The sequence below is a fragment of the Rhinichthys klamathensis genome, unplaced genomic scaffold, assembly GCF_029890125.1.
Source record: "Rhinichthys klamathensis goyatoka isolate OS25496 unplaced genomic scaffold, OSU_Roscu_1.1 h1tg000398l_1, whole genome shotgun sequence".
NCBI classification, from domain to species: domain Eukaryota; kingdom Metazoa; phylum Chordata; class Actinopteri; order Cypriniformes; family Leuciscidae; genus Rhinichthys; species Rhinichthys klamathensis.
In genome coordinates, this window is record NW_026606900.1 from 360,611 (window position 1) to 388,317 (window position 27,707).

A 27,707-nucleotide genomic window follows, 5' to 3' on the forward strand; every position below is an offset into this window, starting at 1 on the left:
AAATTACAAAGTTTTCCCAGCTTTATCCACCTTATTTTTCTATGTGAAAGTAAGTTATTTCCTGTGGATGTACAAGACTTTGGATTCATTAGCTACTGTAGGAAAACAAATAGAAGAATAACAAAGTGTAGCAAATGGTAAAATATATTTGAGCAAAAAAACAGTGTGTTTATGATTTACCATAATAAATCAAAATAAAATGATAGCAACATCAAGCAGCATAACAGACCTTTTTTGTACAGCTAAAATAATTGACACCGGAAGACTCACACAAGTTAAAAATGGTTACACCTTCTCTTACATTAAAAATGAGGAGGATAGAAGGTAACATATAATGAGAAAACAACAGATTCTGGCAGGAGTAGGCTTTACAAACATTCTCTGATATGCTTTAACCTGTGGCCCACACTGTACATCTCTTATGGAGAGTTTGGACACTAAAAACTATATTTTTCCTTTCCTTTTCTTTTTTTTAAAGAATATCTGAGTGATCCATGCCAAAAATAATGAAGCTATTGTGCTGTGGGTGGTTGCCAGGGCATTGCTATGTAGTTGCTAAGGCTTTCTGGGAGTTTTTTTTGTGCATGTTTCTATGTGGTTGCTAGGGTGTTCTGAGCGGTTGCTTACTGGCCAAAGTTAAAAGAATGTCAGTAAAATTCTGGTCCCAATAAATGGCTTGGGTCTCTTAATGTTCTGCAACTGAAGAAAACGCATGCAAAATAGAAAAAACACCAACAAATTAAGAAAACATCTTTAGTTTGACAACAAATGCCCTGCAAATCCTCACAAAGCAACCAAATACAGAAATACGCTGCAAATACTCGCAATGCAACCCAATACAGAAACGCGCTGCAAAAACTCGCAACGCAACCAAGTACTCACAATACAACAAGTACAAGTACTCACAATACAACCAAATACAGAAATGCGCTGCAAATATTTACAACGCAACCAAATACAGAATCGCGGTACAAGTACTCACAACGCAACCAAATACAGAAACAGGCTGCAAATACTCACAACGCAACCAAATACAGAAACAGGCTGCAAATACTCACAACGCAACCAAATACAGAAACAGGCTGCAAATACTGCAAATACTCACAACACAACCAAATACAGAATCGCGGTACAAGTACTCACAATGCAACCAAATACAGAAACAGGCTGCAAATACTCACAGCGCAACCAAATACAGAAACAGGCTGCAAATACTCACAACACAACCAAATACAGAAACAGGCTGCAAATACTCACAACACAACCAAATACAGAATCGCGGTACAAGTACTCACAATGCAACCAAATACAGAAACGCCCTGCAAATACTCACAATGCAACCAAATACAGAAACGCAGTGCAAGTACTCACAACGCAACCAAATACAGAAACAGGCGGCAAATACTCACAACACAACCAAATACAGAAACAGGCAGCAAATACACACAACACAACCAAATTAAGAAATGCACTGCAAATACTTACAACGCAATCAAACACAGAAAAGTGATGCAAATACTCAAAATGCAACCAAATAGAGAAACATGCTGCAAATACTCACAACACAACCGAATTCAGAAATATGGTGCAAGTACTCACAATGCAACCCAATACAAAAACGTGCAGCAAATACTCACAACGCAACCAAATACAGAAACACACTGCATGCTCTCACAACGCAACCAAATATAGAAACACGCTGCAAGTACTTACAACGCAACTAATTACAGAAACGCGCTGCAAATACTTCCAATGGACATACGATCAGGATGCTAAAATAAACAATAAACTCACCTTTCTGGTCATCAACAACACCACTGACGAGTAGACATTGAACAATAAGCGTTTCCAGCCAAGTTCCTCACTTGTTGGGGTCCCCTTGAAACATTTCTACTGTGGTCTGTGCTTTTTTTAGCGAGTTTCTGTATTTGGTTGCATTGTGAGTATTTGCAACGCGTTTCGGTATTTGGTTGCGTTATGAGTATTTGCAGCACATTTCTGTATTTGGTTGTGTTGTTAGTATTCACAACACACTTCTGTATTTGGTTGCGTTGTGAGTATTTGCAGCACATTTGTTGTTAAACTGATGAAGATGTTTTCGAAATTTGCTGGTGTTTTTTCTATTTGTGTGTTTTCTTCAGTTGCAGCGCGTTGAGCTCTCTCGGCCACCCTATCTTAGTCAGTATAAATATAAATAGTAGATGAGTAGTATGTGTGGTTAGTGACAAAAAAAGTGTTTTAAGAGTGTACAGTTTGTGCGTTTCTGTTTAAGTTATCAGCAGCTATACAATCCTGTATGGGATGATTATAGTATCAAAATGATTAACACGTGCAAGCACACTTATCAATGAACTTGATAGATGTTGCAGAAATGTTTTATCCATGCCTTTCAACTTGCGTGTGCAAAATTCAAAATTGAATGAATGTGAAGCAATTTGTACAAATAGAGACATTTTTGTGAATACAAATGTTTTCCTTTGTATTAGTGTATCATAATTTGCACATGCAACACAGAAGATGTGCATGTGTGGATCAGGTGACACGCGTGCATTCATTGACGTCTTTTCTTTGTCGATCTCATTTGATTCATTTGGATTTTGAGACTTTCTTTTCGCGGTTTTTAAGCATTTCACAACCCAAACACAAACAACTACAAATGAATAGGCCTGGTGCTAATAATTAATGTGTGCACAACTACCCATCTTTTTGACAAATTCACAAATGTGCGTCACTACATTTAAACTAATACAATACAACTTGTGTATGCAAAATACAAAACAAATACAAAACCTCGATTTTGTATTAATGTAGGCCAGAATTTGTGCATGCAACAAGTAAGATGTGCAGTTGTGGATCAGGTAACACGCGTGCATTCATTGACTCGTTTCTGAGTCGATCCTATTTGATTCATTTGGATTTTGAGACTTTCATTTCGCAGGTTTCGCCTTGCACGATCCACACACAGCTGTCTGAGAAAACCTGCTACCACTAGATGGCAGTATTCTGCTGAAACAGACAACGGCAGCATAATCAGGCGTTCTTCCGCATTTAAGACGCTTAATGAGAGTGATATTGAAGCACCAAATTTAGTACACAATAATATAGGCCTACCCTATTAATAAAGCATACTTTATAGAGGTAAACAGATAACATCAGATTATGAACACCCATAGAAAATCATAATAAAACGCTTAACGTGCAATCGCGCGTTGCATGTTCAATAAGGTGTTTGGCTACTGAGTTTAAATATCACCGTCTTACTCCATTGATGTTAAGCTTTTTCTTTATAATATTATGCTCTATGGGAGGAAAACTATATAGCCTACAGACAAGAGACTACATGAACATGAATAGCGAAAAGAAAGTCATGAAAAACCGCGAAAAGAAAGTCTCAAAATCCAAATGAATCAAATGAGATCGACAAAGAAAAGACGTCAATGAATGCACGCGTGTCACCTGATCCACACATGCACATCTTCTGTGTTGCATGTGCAAATTATGATACACTAATACAAAGGAAAACATTTGTATTCACAAAAATGTCTCTATTTGTACAAATTGCTTCACATTCATTCAATTTTGAATTTTGCACACGCAAGTTGAAAGGCATGGATAAAACATTTCTGCAACATCTATCAAGTTCATTGATAAGTGTGCTTGCACGTGTTAATCATTTTGATACTATAATCATCCCATAATCCTGCGTCCTCCATCTTTGGGTGAGTGACCCAGGTTCTGTTTCTGAAGATGGGCTCGTGGCTTTTTTGGATGAATCCTAAAGGCAACAGTTTTGAGATTTAGTGAGTGTGTGATATTTATGCTTTTTGTCTATATTAGAATTTATTTGGTGCATACTACTGTGCAAGAGAAGAGTTTTACCTTGTGATGCATATTATGATAGCGATAATTATGCTGATCTGTACAGCAGCAATGATCACAGCAATCAGGACGTATTGAAGCTTCTGTCCATTGGGCACCACGTACAACTCACTGAAGTCTCTCTGCTCACAGTGCACACCGGAGAACCCCACATCACACCTAAACAGATACGACCATGATTGACCGAAACACATCAAAACACATGCCTAAAATCCATTTTTACATCCAATTGAGATTTACTACAATAGATGACTTGTGCATGTGTTGCGGATCATACCTGCATGTTGCCAGATCATTTTTCATCTCACAGGTTCCATGCACACAAAAGCTGCTGTTGATTTCAGCACAGGGCATTGCTCCGCCCACACTGACTCCACCCACTAATACCACTGAATCTATAGGATGAATCAAATATGTCATATCTGATTACAGAAAATGTTTACATATTTGTCTCTACATGTGTTTGCTAATTGTGTGATTTATGTGTGTGTGTTTACCTGGACATTGCCCAAGGTGTTTGACATTAATCTGAGCTTGTTTCAAGCAGGAAGCTTCTCTGACCTGGCATGGATTACTGTAAGACTGGCCATCTGATCCACAAACTGGATTCATATTAAATCCACTGCAGTCTATATTACATACACACCTGCACAGAAAATACATGTTACCTGCATGTTCGCCTCTATAGAAGGGTTTCCCAAATGGGCTTTTGGGAAGGAACTGCAGGGGGTTTGTGAGATGAAAAGCTAATAATTAATTAAGTCATGAGAAGTTCAAGGGTTTAAATGTTTGAAAATGAAGAATTTAAGACAATTATCATTTTTGTAACTTTTTGTAAAAAAGATTTTTTATTTTACAGTACAATTGTAATTTGCAACTAATATATTTCTGCCTTATCTTTTTTACAAATTAAAACTACTACAATATTTAATAATAATATTAATAATAGGGGAACTATGGACATGCAAATGTGACGTTAAATTATTTAAATATTAACTTAAAATCTCAGGGTAAATATCAAGCAAATATTTTACTTGAATGGGTTCGGCTGATAAAAAAGTTTGGAAACTCCTGCTCTAGTATACAAACGTGCGCGCGTGCGTGCACACACACACACACACACACACACACACACACACACACACACACACACACACACACACGTTGGTGCACCTATAATTATGGGGACATTCCATAGGCATAATGGCTTTTATACTGTACAAATTGTATATTCTATCCCCTTACACTAACTATACCCCTAAACCTACCCATCACAGAAAACTTTCTGCATCTTTACATTTTTAATAAAACATTATAATTTAGTATGTTTTTAAAGCCATTTTAATTACTAGGACTCAAGAAATGTCTACATTGTTTACATTGTAATACCAGTGTAATACCCATGTCATTATACAAATTTGTATCCTCATAAATCATATAAACAAGCACACACACACACACACACACACACACATTGACCAACCAAATGCCTTCAGAGTCTTCATCACACTCCGCTCCAAACTTGCAGCTAGAACACTTAGAGTATCTGCTGGGCTCTAGTCCTGAACTCTCCAGATCTACACACAAACATACGCACATGGTTTACGTAAGGTCTAATATTGCATTGAAAGTCACATATCATTTTTATTTTGGTTGCCTTAATATCATACATCAATGAAGATCACATTTCAAATTCCCTGGACCATTAAACTTAGCCTGACTACGTCAGACTTCGTACTTCCGCTCAAGTTGACTTGAAAGTGGCGTGTATGTTTACGCAAAAGTCATGATGTCATGTTGCGTATTACCAGGCTACATTAAACTGCTCAAAACTTTAGATGTGTCTCTGACAGCAAATAAAATCAAATAAAAATACCTGTATCTCCTGATGCCGATTCAGCAACTGAGAAAAAGGATAAATATCATGTAAAACGCCACGTCAGCTTAAAAGTTTTAAATATATGTATTACATAGTTTTACATAGTATACATATGACATACATACAGCAAAAAATATTGTACATTATTAAGTGTATAGCAATTAAAGTGCTTTGAAAAGGCTTTTACTGTTTTTGCTAACCGGAATGACATTGTCCTTCCGTAATTACAGTGATTCTGGTCTGCTGTTCACAGGCAGCTTGTCTTAGGAAACATTCACTATGATATGTGTCACCATCAGACCCACATACTGGAGCAAACATCTGTGGACACTGAAAGAAACAAACACCTGAGTCCTGAAACCTGCCTCAGACATTAATTATGTCACAGGGCAATAATCTAGAAACTGTTCTCAGCATCATTAGCTGTAATAAGCCATGTTTCATTTCATAATGTGCAGAGCTTATTGTGGCAGGACAAAAACAAACCTGAAACTGACAAAGACACTCCAGGTGTGATCCGTTGTCCCTGCAGATTCCTCCGAAAGAACAACTATATTCATCACACACATGATGGTCACTTTTCTTCTCGGACATACCTAAAACCAACACACACCTTTGTCAAAGGCATTACGTGTAAGTGTGTGCATGTATGTGTTTGTCCATACAAATATAGTACAAAACCTAGCTAATCAGGACTAGTGGGAAGAAGCCTCATAAAGGGATTAAACCATCTGTTCTGACAAGTATACACATGCAAAAATGTATCAGGGACCATGACGTCCAAATGTCACCACAAAGATAGTAAAACCTGAAAAGACTAAACCCTGCTAAAAAAAATGATGGCCTTAGCTGGTGTCTCAGACTGGTCAGGTTGGTTTTAGAGCGCCTTTTGGAAACTGTAAACTGCTCAGACTGGGGAACCAATTGAAAGCCACTAAAACTAACTGGAGGGGTGGATTCTGCTGCTTCAATGTATATCTGATGAGTGTTTATAATCAAGGTATTAATAAATATTTTTCCTTCTAAATATCAAATGAGTTGAATGACTTATGAGATTTTACTTTGTTATAGAACTTACGAGTGTGATTACTGAAATGTTCTTTTCATGTATTCTTTAATGTCTATTAAATATCTGAGAGGTGACTGAAGGGTCTAGCCCATGCTAGAAATGCAGTAACAGTGCTTGCTCATTTAGCCTGGCTTTCAGAAATGAAATATGGAAAGATGTTTTGTTTGAGAAAGGTCTTAAACATGTGTTAAAACATATATCTGTTCTTCTAGCTCACCATGACGACTATAGGTCACAAGGGTCATTGGAACCTATAGTTGAGGGACCATTTCTTTGTTAAAGCTTTACTTTACTGTGTTATATTAAAGTGTCCTCTCCTTGAGAAAAAGAATGTATCTTGATGTTTTAAAGACTCTCCAGTTTATAGTTAGAGCCTGGCCAAATCCAACCTTGAAAAAGCTGTGTGTCGGTGTGTGTGTGTTAGTCTTTTTGGTTACAGGTTAAGGAACCACTGGCATTGACTGACTTGTTGTTTGAGACATGCTGGCGCCATGGCAACCCAGATCTGCAAACTGGAAGGTCACAAAGTGCCTAAATTCAGTGTGTCAGCTGCCTAATCGATGGAGATATCCTTTAGTCTATCTGTATATGTGTGGAAAATTACTATGTTTATCTATTTCTTAGCCAATGAGAATAATTCAACCTGAAGCAAGGACGTATAGCTTAGACCATATAACTGCTGTGAATGTGATCTTTGTAACTGTAAGCGGAACGGCCTTCAAACTTGTGAGTCTTGAAGCTGACCTCTTCTGATGAAACTTCAAACTATCTTCAGTAAAACTTTTCTTCAATTTATTATAATTCTGACTCCGGGTCTTCATTCAGCATATCTGGTTCTGGGTCGTTGACTGTAAATCCCCTTACAGAACTTTTTTTTTGTTGATGTTTATTTGTTTATTTTCCCAGCTGGGGATTTTCATAAATTGTAATATATAAAATCTCCATTAAGTTCCTATTAGGACTATTTTTTTTATGTTTTCCTAAACTCATTATGTTTTTAATATTCTAGTCGTATTTTTTTCCCCAGCAGGACATTTTCACAAACTGTTAAATCTAAAAGCTTCCTATTCATAAAGAGACTACGTTTTAAAAAAAAAGTCAATCCAAGTTTGTGTTTTGACTAGGTGAAGGGTTTGAGTTAATAAGCTATATAATTGCATTCGGCTTCATTTTTACATCTTTCACGTTGTTAATGGAAGGTCCGCACCATCAGTAGGCTATAAAGACTTGTGTGCGTGAGTGTGTGTGTGTGTGCGCGCACCTTCACATCCTTTGTCATCTTCAGTCAAACAGTCGCTCTCCGTGTTGGACGTCAGGGCTCCGGGCATCTGCACAAGGACCAGCAGCCCGAACATCGCGAGACAGCGTCCAGCACCTGCAGCGCACGAGCCACTGGACATAATGCGGCTGAACACGATGATCCCGCGCGATTGATACGGCTGTGTGAGCCAGGTGACGCGGAAATGTTGGTTCACATGAAAGCTGATGCTGCACTTACTATGGCTCATTTCTTCTTGTCATAGGCCGAGCTGAAAGAAGGGCCAGTGACCCGATACCTTAGACGCATTACACCAGCTCACGCGTCCTAATTATCGTCTCGCGCGCGCAGAGACGGCATCAGTTTCCTTCACTTCCCTTCATCTGCGCTAGACGGACACAGAACAGGGAAGACGGAGAGATAGACTCCACAGCCACAAAATGAGACGGACCTGAATTTGGTCACGTGAAACCCTTTAAAGACTAAAAAAAACTATTAATAAAGTCAATATTTTTCAGGTTAAAGCCTATTGTGAAAATTAGCTTTGCTTTAGCCTAATAATAGGCTATAAAATAATTTAATTTGAATACAATTTTGTCTTTAACATCATATAGGTTCATATAGCCTATACTTTTCAACATACTTTTTCTTACACAGTAGGCTAATTATAGGCTACATATAATTAGCCTATTTACTTTTAGGAAGAGCTCCCCTCGCGAGGAGATCGTCATATTTGTGAGTTCCATCAAAAAGTTAGAACATTTCAGAAATTACGAGCTCTAAGTTTTTTCTTACTCTATTTTATAAATCCATCACAAATAGATGATCTAATTTCGTGACGCCCACTTCCTTAAATATAAAGATAAATTTACACAGTGTAACAAAAATATTATAAAGACCTAGTCCTATATAGTCTTCGTGGTTTTAAGATATGGTAGGCTATATTTTCTCTTAAAGGGTATTATTTATGTACCTATACAATTTTTTAATTCGAAATGAGTGCTTTTCATTGTAATATTCAAGACAGTTAACCTTGACAGCCCTAAATATACATAATATAAAAAACATTTACATCTCTCAAAGCATCTCGTAGTGCCCTATAGAAAACCCCTTGACGGAGCACATCTGCCTTTTTAACTCTAATCTCTAAAAAATGCCAAAGTTGTTCTTTTTGGGCTAGTCTGTAGGCCTATGTCTTTAGCTAAATAAACACCTCTGTGTTTGAGATTTGTTGCTGGGCGTGTGTGTGTTTAAAAAATGGTTATGTTTATCCACATTATGAGTCCATTTGTTCCGTACAACATGTAAAAACTTTATCTGCATCTGGATGTAGGCGAGCTGTTGTAATGTGGCCTTTTAAACTACTAGTCTAGGCTACTAGGTCACATAATTAGCCTAGGGTCATGTTTTCAGAATAATTCACATGATTAAAATAAGTAAACAATTAAGTCCTCCCTTTACAAATATTTACCATAAATGTTGTTTAGTGCGGAATGTGGATGTTTGAGTAGGGATGAATCAGACAACAGGGTGGTCATGTGACTACACCTAAACCAATGACATCAGCTTCTGACTCTTCCCTAAAATCATCAGGCTCGATCACGGAGCGTCCCGTTTTTTTCCGCATAAAGAGGTCTACAATCACATCAAATCGGTAAGACTGCTGTTTGTTTTGTTAGTCGCCGACTCGCCGTTAGATCGGGAATGGCGGGGAAGAGATGTGGCCGCGCCGCGCGCTCCCCTCATGAAACAAAAGATACTCGCTCTGTTTCCGGTTTTACGATGACGTTTTTTTGCACACGGTCTGGTTGAGGTGCTTGTGGTGTTGTGTGCAGAATCGCCGTCTAGAACGCGCTTACTTTCGAGCGTGGTGCGCGTGTGGACTCCCGGTAAGCAGTAAATAGTGTTGATGTATGGTCAGTGCGTTACGCGTGTAAAAATACAGTTAGGACGGCAGAAATTCGTTGTGCACGTTGCAGGAAAGTACCAACTAGGCCGCGTGACGCCTGTTGTTCTTCCACATCAGTGTTGTTGCATCTGTTAAACTTCCATACGTAGTGGTTTCATAGATCTCAAAATATAAACGAAATCGAGTAAAAAAATCCCCTGCAATCCAGTAAAAAAAGAGTCATTGTTATTGTCAAAGTCATTGACATTGTTATTAATATTGTTGTCGCAGTGTGTGTAAACAGGTGTTAGTGATGCGCGGGTGCAAAATTCACCAGATTCCTGTGTGTATTACTTTTTCTTAGAAGTCTTACAGTTGAACACTTTTCAGAAGCATATGGAGTCGTTTGCTATGGCGTATTTTATGCGTTTTATGCCACTAGTAACTTACTTAAAAAAACGTTACAGTTTTACAGTCACAAATACCATGTTTTTTTTATGTGAGACCTGTTTGATGTTTTTGTAACGTTAGCTAGTTTTAAATCTATATGTATTTTCCCTTAAAATGATTTTGGACTATTCTACCTCAGAGATCTCCTGTATCTAACAAAAGTCATTTATCAATAATTGCGTGTTTTGTTTTAGTTTTAAATTGGTTCTTAACCTCGTTATAATGTTAATGAATTTTGAGTATTTAAATAAGATGCCTACCCAAGCTTAGTAATTTTCATAAACACACCCAACTATATCCATACACATTCTGTGCAACCCTTCTTTTACAGCCCTCCTTCCTTTGATGAAATATGCATTTAAGATGAAATATCTATGTAAAATTATTCTTGACACGTTTAAGTCAAGTCACCTTTATTTATATAGCGCTTTTTACAATACAGATTGTATCAAAGCGCTTCACAGTGATAACATGAAAACAATATAACAAAGTTCGTTTCTAAAAGAAATTGCGTCAACGTCCACCTTAAGTAAGGCAGATCAATAATATTATTGAATATTAAATGTCCCCAACTAAGCGAGCCAAAAGCCAAGGCAACAGTGGCAAGGAACCAAAACTCCATCAGGTGACAGAATGGAGAAAAAAACCTTGGGAGAAACCAGACTCAGTCGGGGGGCCAGTTCTCCTCTGGCCAACGAAGGAACAGTGGATGATTCGGGCAGCATTACAAGTCAGATTGGATCGGAACATTTAGAGTATTTTTTGGAAGTCCAAGTATGCACGCCGGTCTTAAGACGAGTTGTTGAGGATCAGTGCCGTCCGTCCACCATAGAGAGTCCATATCGCCCGTGTTGAGTCGTCACTTCATAGGTTTTGTGATTGGAGCATCTGAAGTCTCCGTGAGAGGCTGGATACAAACTGGAGCTGACGAACGCCATTTTCTCGGGACTCGCGTCCCGAGATAACAGCAGAGAAGCAAAGGGAAAATAATTAGCGTAGCTGCTGTTCATAATGATGATTTCCATAACACAGGCGTAAATGACAAAACATGAAGACAGTGACTCTTGCGTCCCAAAATCACCCCCCTCCGTCCCCCACTCAACTCAGCCCAGCTTACTGACCTCTACGTCCCTCCTGCTGCTGAGACCTAACCACAATCTCACAATCTTTCCGCAACCCAACCATACGCGCCAACCCGTTGACTAAGGCTGTCGAGCCCCACTGGTGCGTGACTAGGCAGTTTCAGTGGACAACGGTTCCGTATGGCATATTACCTACTAGGGCTGTCAATCTTCCTCTATAATACTATTAGAATTCCATTCCTTATTTTATTTAATATTCGAATAATATTCGAATATTAAATGCTCAAATTCATCCTATTATTAATATTTACGACATTACTCAGGCTTATGGATCGCCAATGCCACTATAGCATGTGGTTGTTGTTACACGTTCTGTCCACTAGAGGGACATCTAACATTACAATAAACATTTTATTCGTGCTGAATATGGTTGAAGCGCTACCGATGGTTTTCGGCTAATATCTCTGCTAAAACACCACCAAAAATTCTGAAACTTATATCGTTCTTTTCAGTTCGACTAGACGGTTCCAACGAGTTTGGTGCTCGCCGAATCCGTTGAGTTTTCACCGAGATATTTGCGCTTCACGGGCGCTTTTTTACGTTGTTGAACATTTACCATTTTTGACAGTATTGTTATGATGATACAGCGTGGATAACGTGCACAATTGTGTTACGATTCAAAAACTTTATTGTTCATCAGACGAAACAAAAGCATTTCATTTTCACATGTGTGTAAGCCAAGGTGGCGAGAAAGGCAAGATTGCATACCGTAAAACTTCAAATAGTAGCCCGGGCTTTTATTTTCCCAAATCGTCGAACTGCACCGGCTTGTATTTGAGACAGGCGTCTATATGAGACAGGCCTTTATAATTTAGTGTTGAGATGTTGTTCATTGAGGCCTAGAGGCTCTAATCTCTAAAAATATCCAAATGCTCCACGTGAAACTTCCGACCTTTTACTAGTATCGTGTCAATTGATTTTGATTAATATGCGCGAGGGAGAGAGGCCAAGACAGCGCTCGTGTTTGAAGACGTGAGAGTGCGCGCGCGTGGCCGGGGCTCTCTCTCTCTCTGCTCGTTATGCGCCCTGTCAGGCGCAGCAGTCATTCTAGTCTACATCGATCAAAAAAGGCTTTCGCGGGACAAACATTTGCGTTGGCGACCGCCAAAAAGCAGACGATCGCACGGGTTTTAGAGGATTAAATACAACCTGAAACTAAAAAACAGACCCGGCCTCTATTTGAGACCGGCCTTTATTTACCCAAACCTGCAGCCACACCAGGCGTAAAAGAGACGGCGTCTATTTGGGACTCGGCTATTATTTGAAGTTTTACGGTATAAATTTTTAAAAAAAAATATACATAAAAAAAAACAATATTCGAATAGTAACTTCAGCATTCGAATAGTATTGATTTTTTTAATATTCGAATTATATTCGAATTTCGGAATTCGTTCCAACAGCCCTATTACCTACCGCAACACCACCCGTCATTCACGCAATACACAGGAACGTAATGACTGCAAATACTATGCAACCTATACAGATAACCTACAGTCATTTGATCTGATTCAGCAGTCTAATAAAAGGTAAGCATTATGTAAATGCTTGGCTAAAGAGATGCGTCTTTAATCTAGTTTTAAACTGGGACAGCGAGTCAGAGCCTCGAACAATATCAGGAAGGCTATTCCAGAGTTTAGGAGCTAAATGTGAGAACGCCCTCCCTCCTTTAGTGGACTTAGATATCCTAGGAATGACAAGAAGCCTCGAATTTAGTGATCTTAAAGAACGCGATGGATTGTAGGGCGATAGAAGGTCCATTAAATACAGAGGAGCTAAACCATTTAGGGCTTTATAGGTCATTAATAGTACTTTGTAATTGATACGGAACTTGATAGGTAACCAGTGTAGAGATGATAAAATTGGTGTTATATGATCATATTTTCTTGACCTAGTAAGAACTCTAGCGGCTGCATTTTGCACTAACTGTAGCTTGTTTATTGAGGATGCAGGACAACCGGCTAATAAAGCATTACAGTAATCTAGTCTCGAGGTCATGAATGCATGAACTAACTTTTCTGCATCGGAAACAGATAGCATGTTACGTAATTTAGCAATGTTTCTAAGATGGAAAAAGGCTGTTCTTGTAACATATGAAATATGATTTTCGAAAGACAAGTTGTGGTCTAGTATAACTCCCAGGTCTTTTACCGTAGAGGATAAAGTAACAGGACATTCTTCTAAATTAAAGTTGTATTGTAAGTGGTTTTGTGGATAGTTTTTTGGACCAACAAGTAATACCTCCGTTTTATATGGATTTAGTAGCAGGAAATTATGCGTCATCCAGCATTTTATATCTTTAAGACACTCTGTCAATTTAGATAAGTTAGTGTTTTCATCTGACCGTGATGAAATATATAATTGAGTGTCATCAGCATAACAGTGGAAATTAATTCCATGTTTTCTTATAATATTACCAAGTGGCAGCATATATATTGAGAATAGCAGAGGGCCTAACACCGATCCTTGCGGCACTCCATAGTCTACTGACGTTATCTTCGATTTTTCCCCATTTAAACAAACAAAATGGTAACGGTCTGATAAATACGATCTGAACCAGCTTAATGCCTGTCCCTGAACACCAGTGTAGATTTGTAGTCGATCCAAGAGTATTTTATGATCGATAGTGTCAAACGCAGCACTAAGATCGAGTAGAACTAATATTGAGATACAGCCTTGGTCAGAAGCTAAAAGTAAATCATTTGTAATTTTAACTAGCGCAGTTTCTGTGCTATGATGCGGTCTGAATCCTGACTGAAATTTTTCATATATCTCATTTTCTTGCATGAAAGAGCATAATTGAGCGGACACAGTCTTTTCTAGTATTTTAGACATAAATGGAAGATTTGAAATCGGTCTGTAATTTGCTAAGTTATTTGGATCTAATTGCGGTTTCTTAATGAGAGGTTTTATTACTGCCAGCTTGAATATTTTTGGAACATGACCTAAAGATAAAGACGAGTTAATAATATTAAGAAGAGGCTCTTCCACTACAGGTAACACTTCTTTCAGAAATTTAGTTGGTATTGGATCTAATAAACATGTTGTTGGTTTAGATGCAATGATAAGTTTATTTAGCTCTTCCTGTCCTATAGTTTTAAAGCGGTGTAGTTGTTCTTGAGGGGCGATAATTGAGGCTGAATCATAAGACACCATAGAGGATTGTACATTTACAATTGTGTTTCGGATGCTTTCTATTTTCTCATTGAAGTAGTTCATAAAATCATTACAGCTATACTGTAACGAAATATTTTGCTCTGGTGATGTCTGTTTATTTGTTAGTCTAGCCACCGTGTTAAATAAAAACCTTGGATTATTTTGGTTATTTTCTATTAGTTTGCGGAGATGCTCAGCCCTGGCTGCTTTTAGAGCTTTTTTATTACGTGACACACTGTCTTTCCACGCGATTCTAAAGACCTCTAAATTAGTTTGTTTCCATTTACGCTCTAGGTTACGAGTTTCTCTCTTGATAGCATGCGTAGCACTGTTGTACCATGGTGCTTTAGTTTTCTCTCTAACCTTTTTTGATCTAATTGGTGCAACACTATCTAATGTACTAGAGAAAATGGTGCTCAAACTGCTAGTCATTTCCTCTAGTTCATCTGTTTGTTTGGGTTCTCTGAGCAGCTGAGATAGATCAGGTAAGCTATTTGAGAATCTATCTATAGTGGTCGGAAGGATTGTTCTGCCTGGTCTATAACGTGTCGCAACATGACAAAATTCAGCAGTGCGTAGGGCTGGGCGATAAAACGATAACGATAATTATCGCGATATAATTTTTCTCGATAAAACGATATCAAGAGGTCGATAAATGTTCGATAATGTGTATGCGCCAAAAGCGGAACGAAACTCATTTGAACCGCGCGGCGCCACACGGACCGTTTATCCGCTCGGCTCAAAGTCCAAATGGCAGCGCGAGCTCACTAGAGCAGACCAAGGGGGTAATCCATCGACCGGAAGTTGAAGCCGGCCGGGTGCCGCCATGTTGTAGCAGAACTTCACTTGCGTTAGCATTTCCATTGACTCCCAGTCATTTTGGCGTCACTTTGACAGCGAATAACTTTACATCTGAGGCGTTTAAAGACTCCATTTGTCCATTATTTATTTCTAAAGAAACACGACAATGTATAAAGGGCTCCATTACCTTCTATGTTACATTATGGCCCCGTAGAAACAGATTTAGTAAAAATAGGCTAACGATTGCGTCATAACCACTCGACTCTCTGTCGCGCTGTACAGAAATTACCGTACAGACAGCAGGAGAAGCTCGCAGGCAATCGGGGGGACGTCCCGTCAAGGGAGAAGCCCATAGATAATGAGTCCATAAAAGCAACGGAATACTTACTCCTGCTCACTCACGCCAAAGAACTCTTTGCTCAAGTTCCCCGTCTCTGCAAGATTAACGTTGGCAGTTTTCACGCACAGCTACTAGAAGATTAACGTCTGTCAGACAGGTTGCTCACGTCATCAAGCTTAGTTTGAGTCGGTCTGAGTCTGCGCGTCAGGAACGGAAGTTCTCAAAAATCGCTAAAAGTGGGCTTCAACTGTCTCAACTGAGTTCCAATGAGATCGCTCTGTCCATTTCTTTTACTGTCTATGGAGCAGACGCGTTTACTCTGATCGCCTCGCTCACGAGATCCAGTGAGAAGCGCTTAAGTTCAGCGAAGAACACAAATGTCCAGTTTAAATCAGTTTAAAGGCAGATGAAACACCGCTGACAAACAGGAGAAACACTGCGCAGCGAAACAGTCAGAATCTGAATTGATACTGAATCCATTTAGCCTACCATGGATTTACTGTAACGTTAGCCTAGTAATAACTGCACCATGAAATGTGGGATATACTGTATACATATTGAATTGAATAACATTATTAATGTAGACAATGTATTAAATGACTAATGGAATATAATTACAGTATTTAATAATGTATTTAACTGTTAGGCTACTGTTTTTCATACAAATACCATAGAAACCATAAAGTTACATTTTGCCATGATAGTGAGGTGCTATAGGCTGTACCTGGCTTTATCTGTGGTTATCATGATCTAAATGCATGATACTGGATGACCAATGGTTAATTTTAATAAAACTCAAACAGTCAGAATATTAAATTTCACCAAATAAAAATGTGGTCCTTAAATTAAAAACAAAACAACAAAAAAACAGATGGTACTGTTTTGGTTAATGAACATAAATTTAACATAATAGCATTAGCTTGAGTTAGGATGTAGATTTACTGTCAACTCACTGTCAAATATGCATTTCGAGACAAAACATGTAATTTGAATATTGCAGCCTGCACTGCAAACTGCTGAAGAAATATTTTTCTTTTCAGATATTTATTTTGTTAAGGTAAAATGACAAATGTTTGAATGTTCTACCTCAGATTTTTACAACCACAACGCTCTGATTTATACAACTTTCACTTAGGAGCAAAAATTTGCCTTTAAACTTGAAAGAAATAAAGATTTTACATTTATCGTGATAATTATCGATATCGACTGATATAAAACAAAATATCGTGATAATTTTTTTTGGCCATATCGCCCAGCCCTAGCAGTGCGTATTATACAAGTTACCATGTGATGATCGGTGAGATCGTCACTTTGCGGTATAATATCTATATCGGTTAGATTGGTTCCATATGATATAATTAAATCTAGTGTATGATTTAGACGATGAGTGGGACCACTGACATTCTGCTTGACCCCAAAGGAGTTTAATAAATCTGTAAACGCAGTCCCTAACGCATCGTTTGTGTTATCTACGTGTATGTTAAAATCTCCAACAATTATTGCTTTATCGGCATTGACCAATAGATCTGAGAGAAAGTCTGCAAACTCTTTTAGGAAATCAGCATATGGTCCTGGAGGTCTATATACAGTAGCCAAGGCTAGAGATAATAGGGATTTATTTCTTACATCTAAGAGCGTAACGTTTAGCACAAGTACTTCAAACGAGTTAAACCTGTGACCTGTTTTCTGAGTAACATTAATAATATCTCTATAGATTGTTGCAACACCGCCGCCACGACCGATCAGACGGGGCTCATGTTTATAACAGTATCCTGGCGGGGTAGACTCATTTAGACCGAAATACTCGTTTGGTTTAAGCCAGGTTTCAGTAAGGCAAAGTACATCGAAGCTATTATCTGTGACCATTTCATTTACAATAACCGCCTTAGGTGTGAGCGATCTAATGTTTAGAAGACCTAGTTTTAGAAATTGTTTTTGTTCACTGATATTTAGATTTTCAGGTTTAATTACAATAAGATTTTTCCTAGATCCTACAGTGGATTTATTATTTGGCCTCACTAAACGAGGAATAGACACAGTTTCTATATAATGTTCTACACTACTTATATCAATTAAATTGGCACAGCAAAGACTGTGATTTGGAATTTGATTTTCTAGTCATATGGTGTGTAACGTCTTGGAGATGTTGTCCGACAGAACAGCCGCTCCGATTCTGCTGGGGTGCAGGCCATCAGCACGGTAGAGCCTAGGTCGCTCCCAGAACAGATTCCAATTATTTACAAAGAGCAGTTTTTGTTCATTACACAATGACATTAACCATTCATTTAGTGCAAATAATCTACTGAACCTTTCCTGTCCTTGTCGGTACGTGGGAAGCGGTCCAGACACGATGATCGTTGCCTCAGGCGCTGTGCTGCGTACAGTCTCGATCAGGCTCCTGTAGTCCTTCTTCAGAACCTCCGTCTGCCGCAGCCTGATATCGTTTGTTCCAGCGTGAAGCACCACAGCTCCGACGCGCTCTTCACCGTTCAGGATCTCGGGAACCTGTGCGGCGACATCAAGAACACGAGCACCAGGAAGGCAGTGAGTGCGCACCTTACCCTTACCTGAGGTAGCACGGACATGACGGACCATGGAAGTGCCGATGATCACGGCGTCGTCGCGTTCCGACTCGCGAAGAGGGGAGAAGCGGTTCCGGGTGGAGATCTCGAAGACCGGGAGGGGCGGAGAGGTTCTTGCTCTGGTCCTGGCTCGTGTCTTCCGCTGTGGGATCACCCAGGGTCCATGGTGTTGGGTTGGTGCCGGAGTGAATGATGCCAGAGATGATCGCGTCCTCCTGGGCAGAGAAACGCACGGAGTGGACGAAGTCGGAGTCAAAAAGTTACTAACCACTGACTTGTGTGCATCGGCGCGTGACGTTTCAAGCGCTGATCGCCGATCCCGCAGCTCGGCTTGCCTCTCTAGCAGACCACGGATCTGTTTCTCCACCGATTCAAGTTCCAATCGTACCGAAATCAGTTCGAATGTGTCCTCACCTGCACTCAGAGGTAACGTTAGACACACATCTGATATGTTCGCCATAACAGATGAACAGTAGATTAGTAGTGATACTACCAATATCACTAGTAATTTAAAAGGATTAAGGCGCAAGGCCACGCGTGAAATGCTAGCGGACTAAAGGCTAGTAGCCGAGATTCGCAAAGTTGGGTCTAAGTAGCGATATCAAAGCAATCCGATTGTTTTTTATAAGGAATAGTATCGAGGATAAGTTCCCATGATATAAAAATAGAAAGTGCTTGTTTATAAATGAGTGGTAAAGAAGAAAATCAAGGATTAATGAATTGATTCGACGGAGCTTTCAAACACAAACACCGACTGCTCGCACATGGCCACCTACTGGTTTTGCATATGTGTGATATCAGTTGCTTTAACTTGTTTCTATATTTTTTCTGTAAATTTAGAATACATTTCGGCACAAATGTTATTGATGACTCATGATTTGTTTGTGCTTGGTTATTGAGTGAGATTCATTACTTTGGAAATCTATTGAATTCGTTTTCAATTAATTGCTGTTCAAAAATGTATTATTTTTAACTACTTGTTGAAACTACTGGTCCTTAAAATGAGTCTCTCCATTTTCACACACTGTAAATGGAAGTTAAGAATATAGGTTTATGTTTTGCTTTTGTTTTCATTCTCTGTTCCAGAATTGTAATATTGACATTGTGCTGTTACAGCAATGAGACAATAACCAGATTGTTTTTCTGTTTTAGGATGCCAGTATGATTGACTGGTGGCCACGCCTCTTTCCAGTGGTGTCACTGACATTACTGTGGGCGTGTTTAGTGGGGGCAGGTTCAGACTGCACATCTATGCCCATTGAGACTGATGGTCGAGTAGCAGAACAGGCACAGCAGCGCCACCTACATGCTCTGTTTGACAAGTATGGCCAGAACGGGAGCATCTCTTTAGAAGGCCTGTTCAACCTACTAAAGGGGGTGGGGCTAGACCGCATCCGGAAAGTGATGGTGCATCATCATGAAAACGAACATAATCATACACACTCGCATGCTCATGAGCACGCTCATGTGGACAAACTCACCACACACACACATCCTGTCACCAAGAAGGGGAGTATTGATCATATTGTGGAGAAGACTGACCCCATCCCAAAAGTGCAGCCTGATCCTGCCTCTGGGAAGAAAAGCCAGTCGGATGCTCACCACAATCTCTACATGAAGATGAATCAGGAACCGACCACACATTTGACTACGCCGTCCTACGTCACAAAATCACGGCGGACGAATCGTAGCGCTGACTACGATTTAACGCAAGACCACGACTCCTATAACCACGCCCAGCTCAATTTAACACACTCTAACCACACCCACCATCCTGAGGACACAGCCACACATGTGCACGATGACCATGAGCATGAACACAGCCATACCAGTCTAGAGGTACACAAACGGTTACATTATTTACTCGTTTAATTTTTATTATATATTTTAATCTATGTATTTAAAATTGTATTTATTGAATGTTATTTTAATCAATATTTTTATTTAACCTTTTTTATTTATTTACTTTTACATTTGTTACACTGTTTTCCTCTAAACTTTTCCATGGATCCCCTAGTGCTCCCTTGAAAATCCCTGACATATTCCACTCACATAAGTCCTGCCTATTCTCTTTCAGTGTCAAAATGCCTCCACAATCCTGCAGTCACATGGCATGACAAAGGAAATGGGTCTCTCTGTCAAGGACTTCAGTTACCTGTGCCCTGCCCTTCTCATGCAGATTGATTCCAAGTCTTGCCTCGTGCACAAGGATGACCATCCAGGTGAGCTTTTGTGCCTGTAATTTACATAGTTGTATTTTTGAGTCACAGTTGTAATAGTTGATTTGCAGAATCTGTATAACAATTCGCTTCCCCCCGCCAGATCATTCCCATCATCACCACAACCACCATCATCATCATCACCACCATCATTCGCATAATCACACCGATGGCAGAAGCCCAAGGAATGCTTCAATTAGCATTGGTAAGTATTGTTATTTATGGTTTAAAGATATATATATAACAAGGCTAAGTTGCATGTTCATTATATTTGTTATTTTCCATTTATACAAATTACATTTATATTAGATAAACGGCCAGCCTCCTGAGTGAGTAAGGTCAGCCACTGAAACCATTGCGATATATCTGTGGAGGTCCTTTTGGTTTATAATACACAAACTTGGGAGTGATAAGCTGATCATTTTCATTTTGTGGTTGATAACCTATACATGGCCCATATTAAAATTCTATTTACTATTTGACTAAATAAATAAAAAACTAAACACAAAAAAATGCAATTAATTAGTAAAAAATATTACAAATGAATTCACAACATAATTCATTATGAGATTTGCTAGTGTTATTAAATTATTAGTGTTTATAAAGTTGAACTTTCAGTGAGCTTTAGATGGCGGCAGAGGTAATCTAAATGTAAAATCAGAGGAAAAACAGACCAAAAAAAACCCATACTTCTAATAAGTGTGTATGTTTGTGTTACAGCATGGGTAGGAGGGTTTCTCTCCATCACTTTGATCAGTTTACTGGCATTAGTTGGTGTGGTTTTGATCCCACTCATGAACAGAGTTTGCTTCAACTTCCTGCTGAGCTTCCTGGTGGCCCTTGCAGTGGGAACTCTCAGCGGAGACGCTTTCCTTCACCTCATACCACATGTAAGACCAATACTGTCATTAAGACACAAACTGGCATTTGAATTTAGTACTGTTGTTTTTAAGCTCTTATTTTTTTGGTCTATGGTTTTACTTGATACTGATATGACATAATCGTCACCGGTGCTTACATATTTACAAATACACTGCCATATACATTACCACTTAAAAGTTTGGGGTCCATAAGATTTTGTAATATTCTTAAAATAAGTATTTTATGCTCACTACACTACAAGACTGCGTTTATTTGATCAAACTAAATTAATTGTAATATTGTGAAATATTATTACTATTCAAAATAACTGTTTTCTATGTTAATATATTTTAAATAGTAATTTTTTCATGTGATGGCTGATCTGTATTTTCAGCATCATTACTTCAGTCTTCAGTGTCACATGATCCTTCAGATCGTTCTAATATGATGGTTTGGTGCTCAAGAAATATTTCTTACTATTAGCAATGCTGAAAAATGTTGTGCTGCTTAATATTTTGTGGAAACCATTAAACTTTTTTCAGAATTTTTAGATAAATAGAAAGAACAGCATTTATTTGAAATAGAAATCTTTGTAACATTTAAAATGTCTTTACTGTCTCTTTTAATCAATTTAATGTATCCTTGCTGAATAAAAGTATTGATTTATTTTAAAGAAATCTTACTGACCCCACACTTTTGAACAGTAGTGTATACACAGTTTTTCTATATTTTGTGAGATTTCTCATTGACTTCTGATTGGTGTCTGTCAGTCTCTGGGTCATCACCAGCATAGCCACTCGGAGCACCATCACCACGGTGAAGAGATGGAAGAGGATTCCCTTCGGCCTGTGTGGACAGGGCTCACAGCTCTGAGTGGAGTCTACATCATGTTTCTCATTGAACACTTTCTGACCCTCGGCAAAATGTACAAAGACAAAAAACAGAAGGTCAGCAAAATGTACAAACACACAAAATACAAGGTTAAGATCTCATATTTCATGTTAAAGTCATGTGCTACACATTCTTTTAGCCATTCTGATAAAAGTCATTAGCCTGGATGCCAGCCGAACTTAGCCCCGCCCACAACATTTGAGGTCGGGAAGTTCGGTCTGGACTTGATCTGTTGTGGAGCAACTATGCTCGAACCAGAGCTGTTCGGACCAATCAAATTGTCAGGGCGGGCTTTATACGATGATGGACAGATGATCAACAGTAACGTAATCCAGAGAGCTGCACGGGTCGGATTTTGTAAATCCGCACCCGCAGTGCTTAAAACCGCATCCGACCCGTTTTCCGACAGCAGCACTAATTAAAATCCGCAACCCGACCCGCTTAAAATAGAACCGAGACCCGACCCGCACCCGAAATAAAATCAGTTTAGCAATCACATTATAGACACACTTTTTTCAAATTTTTATTGCCTTTGGCGGCTTGCCTTAAGACGAGGACAACAGCCGAAGCTGTCAAAAAGCCGATAGCCTATACAGAACATGGCTAACGTTACCACAAAACAATGCAATTTCATCTAGCACATCAGACAATTTCACACCACACATAGGCCTACTTAACAGTTTTAAATTAGACAATAACAACAGTGTAGGCTATGTGATAATTTTAAATGAAAGAAAAGTCCAGTTGTATGCGAATCCTAAACGCTACATACACCGTCTTGAGTTTCGATGAAGTATTGTCGACAACTTTATAATCTCCTCTAGCTATTTTTCAACTCCTCACTATCCATCTAGACGACTCATGCAGCAGTTCGAGTAGTTGTGATTTTTTAAAAGTGAATGTAACGTTAGGCCTAGAGACTCATGGGAGGGCGCGGGCTCAAATAAACTAAAAACAAATATTTTATCAACTTGAAATACAGGGCAGGCATAGTTTTGTAGATGTGTTCCTAAAAATATGCATTTATTTTTACATTTGCACCCGACTGTTTTGAACCCGTGTTTAGACCCGCGTTTCCCCGTGTCCGACCCGACCTGCAACCGTATCCGACACAGTTGGATAGTTTTCACCCGTTTGAGAGAAATTTGCGGGTCACCCGAACCCGTGCAGGACTCTGACGTAATCATCCACATCACCAAAGAGTGCTTGGGTTGAATTCATTTACAACAAAGAATGGCTGCCGCTGGAGAATTGAGATGTGTAGATTCAGATGTGTAATCTAGAATTGAGATGTGTAGATTCTGTTATAGAAGATATTGACAGCGCATTCATTTTTAAAAGAGGAACAGAGAACCGCGATCAAGGCATTTGCCGGAAAGATGTTTTTGCCGTCCTTCCCACGGGATTCAACATACGTCACTTACTCACTTGCACTGATTAGTTGTAGGTCTATCCAATTGAGTGCAGAGGCATTTTCTTTCCTGGTTTGGTTAAAACACGCCCCATAATTACAGCCCAATGGAGCAGTATCAGATTCATATTCTGACTAGAATCTGAGTATGACGACGTTAGGGTAAAAAGTCATAGTATTAATTCCCTGAACATTGTAACATAACAACATGGATGTTGCATGGAGTTGTTCCTTGAGTATTATCTCTGTTTGTAGGTGCAGAAGAGGGTTGATCTCACCACAGAAGTTTTGGAATCTGAGAAAATGCCATCATTACAAGAAAATGTCAAAACACTTGATTGTATGTAACTATATGCAACTTTTTTTAAGCTTGTTAATGTTTATGAGGTCAAAATGAAACACTTACATGGTATTTCTATAACATCAGCTGTTGAAACGAATGGTGGAAGTGCATGTGGGCGTGGCGTGGCTGAGGAAGAAGAGGTGATGTTGGGGGCGGAGCTCTACTCCGACTTGGACTGTGAGAACAAATGCCACTCCCACTTCCATGACACTGTTGGCCAGTCAGATGAGCAGCATCATCATCACCATGACTACCACCACATACTGCATCACCACCACTCCCAGAACCACCACCCACACACACACTCACACAGACACACACACTCCTATTCACTACAGCACTTCCAGCAGGCCGGCGTGGCCACACTCGCCTGGATGGTCATCATGGGAGACGGACTTCACAACTTCAGTGACGGACTTGCCATAGGTAAGTTTTACACATGCGCACACACACTCACGCATAACAAATTAAAACTTGGACTTACAATAAAAGTGTACAAAAGTTTATGCATATACAGTCTCTATTAGACAGTCTTGGGATAAACTTATTGTTGCAATTTTGTTGCAAAACCATCTGTTTTTGCAGATTTAGCAAATCACCTAGCAAACAGGCCTTTATAATGTACATGTGTGTTTGATATAGAGATACATAAATATGAATGTATGTTACAGTGCATATAACAAAATGTACTTTTAAAAATTAAATTGAACTTTTTTTTGTGAAGGCTTTTAGCATCCGTGCTTTAGGAACTGCATTTACAGATTATGTGCCATTTTGTATTTCAGGGGCGGCATTCACTGAAGGTTTGTCCAGCGGTCTGAGTACGTCAGTTGCTGTGTTCTGCCACGAGCTTCCTCATGAGCTGGGTAAGACATTGTTTCTGTCATCATGCTGGCAGTTTTTTTGACATTAGAAATGTGTCAGAATAAGGAAGGAACCAGAAGTAAGGTTGTTGTCTATTGCATTACTATGAAATGTTTTTTCTGTTCTAACTCACCTGTCTCATCATCTTCTTTTATGCAGGAGATTTTGCAGTCTTGCTAAAGGCGGGTATGTCAGTACGACAGGCCATTTTATACAATCTGTTGTCAGCCCTGATGGGATATCTGGGCATGATCACAGGCATTCTGATCGGACATTATGCCGAGAATGTTGCCATGTGGATCTTTGCTCTCACGGCTGGGTTATTCATGTACGTCGCTCTCGTGGACATGGTGAGTAACACAGAAAAAGAGATGCTGTGATTTGAGGAGGACAGATTCAAAAGGCTGTCTACTAGAAATACTACATCCTCAGCAGGGTTATCATTAACTAAAAAGAAAAACTTTTTTGTTAATTGAAATAAAGCAGAAATAACAAAATATTGGTTAATGTGTCTGGAAAGATTATATTGTAAAGGGTTAATTGTCGATGAATTATAATTCTATGTTGATGCTTTGTGATTTTAGATTTTAAACGTTTAATATTTAGCATCGATTTAACTTGCTGATGGTGACATCAACATAAAGGTAATTGTTTAAATAGTGGGTGGAGATATGATATATGGGAGCCAAAACGTTTGTGTACTTTTCCACTTGTGTAAAATAAAAATAAAAATCACCTAATTCTGAGTGCAAATCAGTGCTCATTGCTCAATGATAACTTTGGTTTATTCTACAATAAGTAAATCCACTTCACCAGCTAATTATGCTTCGACAACGATGTCATAGAAATATACAGGTCTACCGCAAAAACGGCAGTTCAAAGATAAAATTCTAAAGATGGCTTCGTGCTTGTTTCTCTGGAGAATTTACATTTACATTTACATTTATTCATTTAGCTGACGCTTTTATCCAAAGCGACTTACAATTGCTATATATGTCAGAGGTCGCACGCCTCTGGAGCAACTAGGGGTTAAGTGTCTTGCTCAGGGACACATTGGTGTCTCACAGTGGATTCGAACCCGGTCTCTCACACCAAAGGCATGTGTCTTATCCACTGCGCCATCACCACCCCGCATAGAATAAGGTCTATAGGCATGTAGTGTTTCTTTAAAAAGTGACATCGCCAACTACTGGCCTGGCATGAAAGTGTTTTCAGTCGTTTTTTGTGGATCCGTGTGAACAAGGATCTTTTTAACAACATTGCCGTCTGTACGTGAAAAACGCAAAGGAGAAAAGTTTCCGTTTTTAGTGCATCGCTGTCGTGTAAACGTACCCTATAACTGAAATAAAAATAAATTAAATATTAAAATGGAAACAGAAAATATAACAATAAAAGCCATTTCAAAATATGAAATACTTGTGTAGTTATAAATACTAAAAGAACATTAATCCTCAGTATCTTCAACATACAGTTTATCTAACTATATGCATTTCTAAGAATAATTTCAGTGTGGATCAAAACATGGTTATTTCCAGCATATGCTTTGTGATTGTGTTTATCTAACTGAAACGGTGATCTCTAAAATTGTTCTCTTTTTCTGTGTTTTGTAGGTACCTGAGATGTTACACAATGATGCTAGTGAAGCAGGCTTCAGTCACTATGGCTTCTTCCTCCTGCAGAATGCTGGGATACTCCTGGGCTTTGGCATCATGCTTGTCATCGCTGTTTTTGAGCACAAGATACAACTTGACATTGGCTTCTGACCTATGCAATAATAATCTAAAGAATGTCACTCCACAAAAACATCTGCTAACATTTTCTCTTTGACCGATGACCCTCAATCTTGCTTACCTGGTGTCCACCTGTTGAAATGCCTGAGATATAATTTAGTCTGTGGAAAAGTGGCATCTTAATATGCAAGAATAATTGTCATCATCTTTGTTGCTTGTGGGAGAAAAAAAATAAGTGTTGACTGTTACAATTTCAGTATAAAAGAGAAACTTGAGCCACATTGAGAATGTGGAGATTTTTTTTATTTGTTTGTTACACAGTGTTGTTCAGTAGCTGTTGAAGTGAATTGCATTGTTTATTTTGCACATGCTGTACCTCCAACATTCCAGTAAAGTATTAAGTGTCCCATGATGCCTTTGTCTGATTTCTGTGTCTAAACTGTATTTGATCTTAATGTGTGTATCAGTAGAGTTTATAGTGTAGAATTGATATTATTGGGTTGGGTTACAGAGAAACCATTCCAATAGATGAGATTATATTTCACGAGTTCACACTTAGAAATTATTAGATGGTGTTGAAAACTAGCTCTATGAAATATTAATAATCAATCATAACTTGTTATAATTGATTATGAATATTTGGATCAGTTAATCGGGTTAACTTGATGTAGCTACATTAACATTACAACCAATTACTCGGTTCATCAAAGTTAGCAAAATGTAATGTAAATTAACAAATGGGGGATGAAGATTGGAGTTATAGAGACTAAACATGCTACACATATGATTTTGGTTAACCATAGTATGCAAGTCATGTACCAGACCAAAATAGAGAAGAGAGAATGAAGACATAAAACCACATAAAAGGAAAATAATGAGATGGAAAATTAGATACATGTTTATACATTTATCACATGGTTATATGTATAGAATATATAGGATTAAAA

General features: G+C 38.7%; 3 protein-coding genes across 4 annotated transcripts in view; 1 reads left to right on the forward strand and 2 right to left on the reverse strand.

Annotated features, from left to right (window-relative positions):
• Positions 1 to 27,707, reverse strand: part of vcpip1 (valosin containing protein (p97)/p47 complex interacting protein 1) — a 290,019-nt gene that overhangs the window by 211,361 nt on the left and 50,951 nt on the right. The window lies entirely within an intron of this gene.
• Positions 2,251 to 8,350, reverse strand: tmeff1a (transmembrane protein with EGF-like and two follistatin-like domains 1a). The gene is made up of 10 exons (XM_056234561.1): positions 8,089 to 8,350; positions 6,245 to 6,354; positions 5,959 to 6,088; positions 5,756 to 5,782; positions 5,363 to 5,456; positions 4,377 to 4,525; positions 4,157 to 4,274; positions 3,880 to 4,038; positions 3,697 to 3,775; positions 2,251 to 2,288 (listed from the first exon to the last, which is right to left on the reverse strand). The coding sequence occupies exons 1-10, from the start codon at positions 8,333 to 8,335 to the stop codon at positions 2,283 to 2,285; spliced, it is 1,119 nt and encodes a 372-aa protein (XP_056090536.1). The 5' UTR covers positions 8,336 to 8,350; the 3' UTR covers positions 2,251 to 2,282.
• slc39a6 (solute carrier family 39 member 6) lies at positions 9,639 to 27,172 on the forward strand. 2 transcript variants are annotated; one of them, XM_056234548.1, is made up of 11 exons: positions 9,639 to 9,739; positions 19,594 to 20,280; positions 20,519 to 20,663; positions 20,764 to 20,865; positions 21,381 to 21,550; positions 22,292 to 22,468; positions 24,079 to 24,163; positions 24,251 to 24,592; positions 24,952 to 25,032; positions 25,190 to 25,380; positions 26,641 to 27,172. In XM_056234548.1, the coding sequence occupies exons 2-11, from the start codon at positions 19,603 to 19,605 to the stop codon at positions 26,791 to 26,793; spliced, it is 2,124 nt and encodes a 707-aa protein (XP_056090523.1). In that variant the 5' UTR covers positions 9,639 to 9,739; positions 19,594 to 19,602; the 3' UTR covers positions 26,794 to 27,172. The 2 variants fall into 2 exon arrangements, with proteins under 2 accessions (XP_056090523.1, XP_056090522.1); XM_056234547.1 differs by lacking the exon at positions 9,639 to 9,739 and adding an exon at positions 9,826 to 9,974.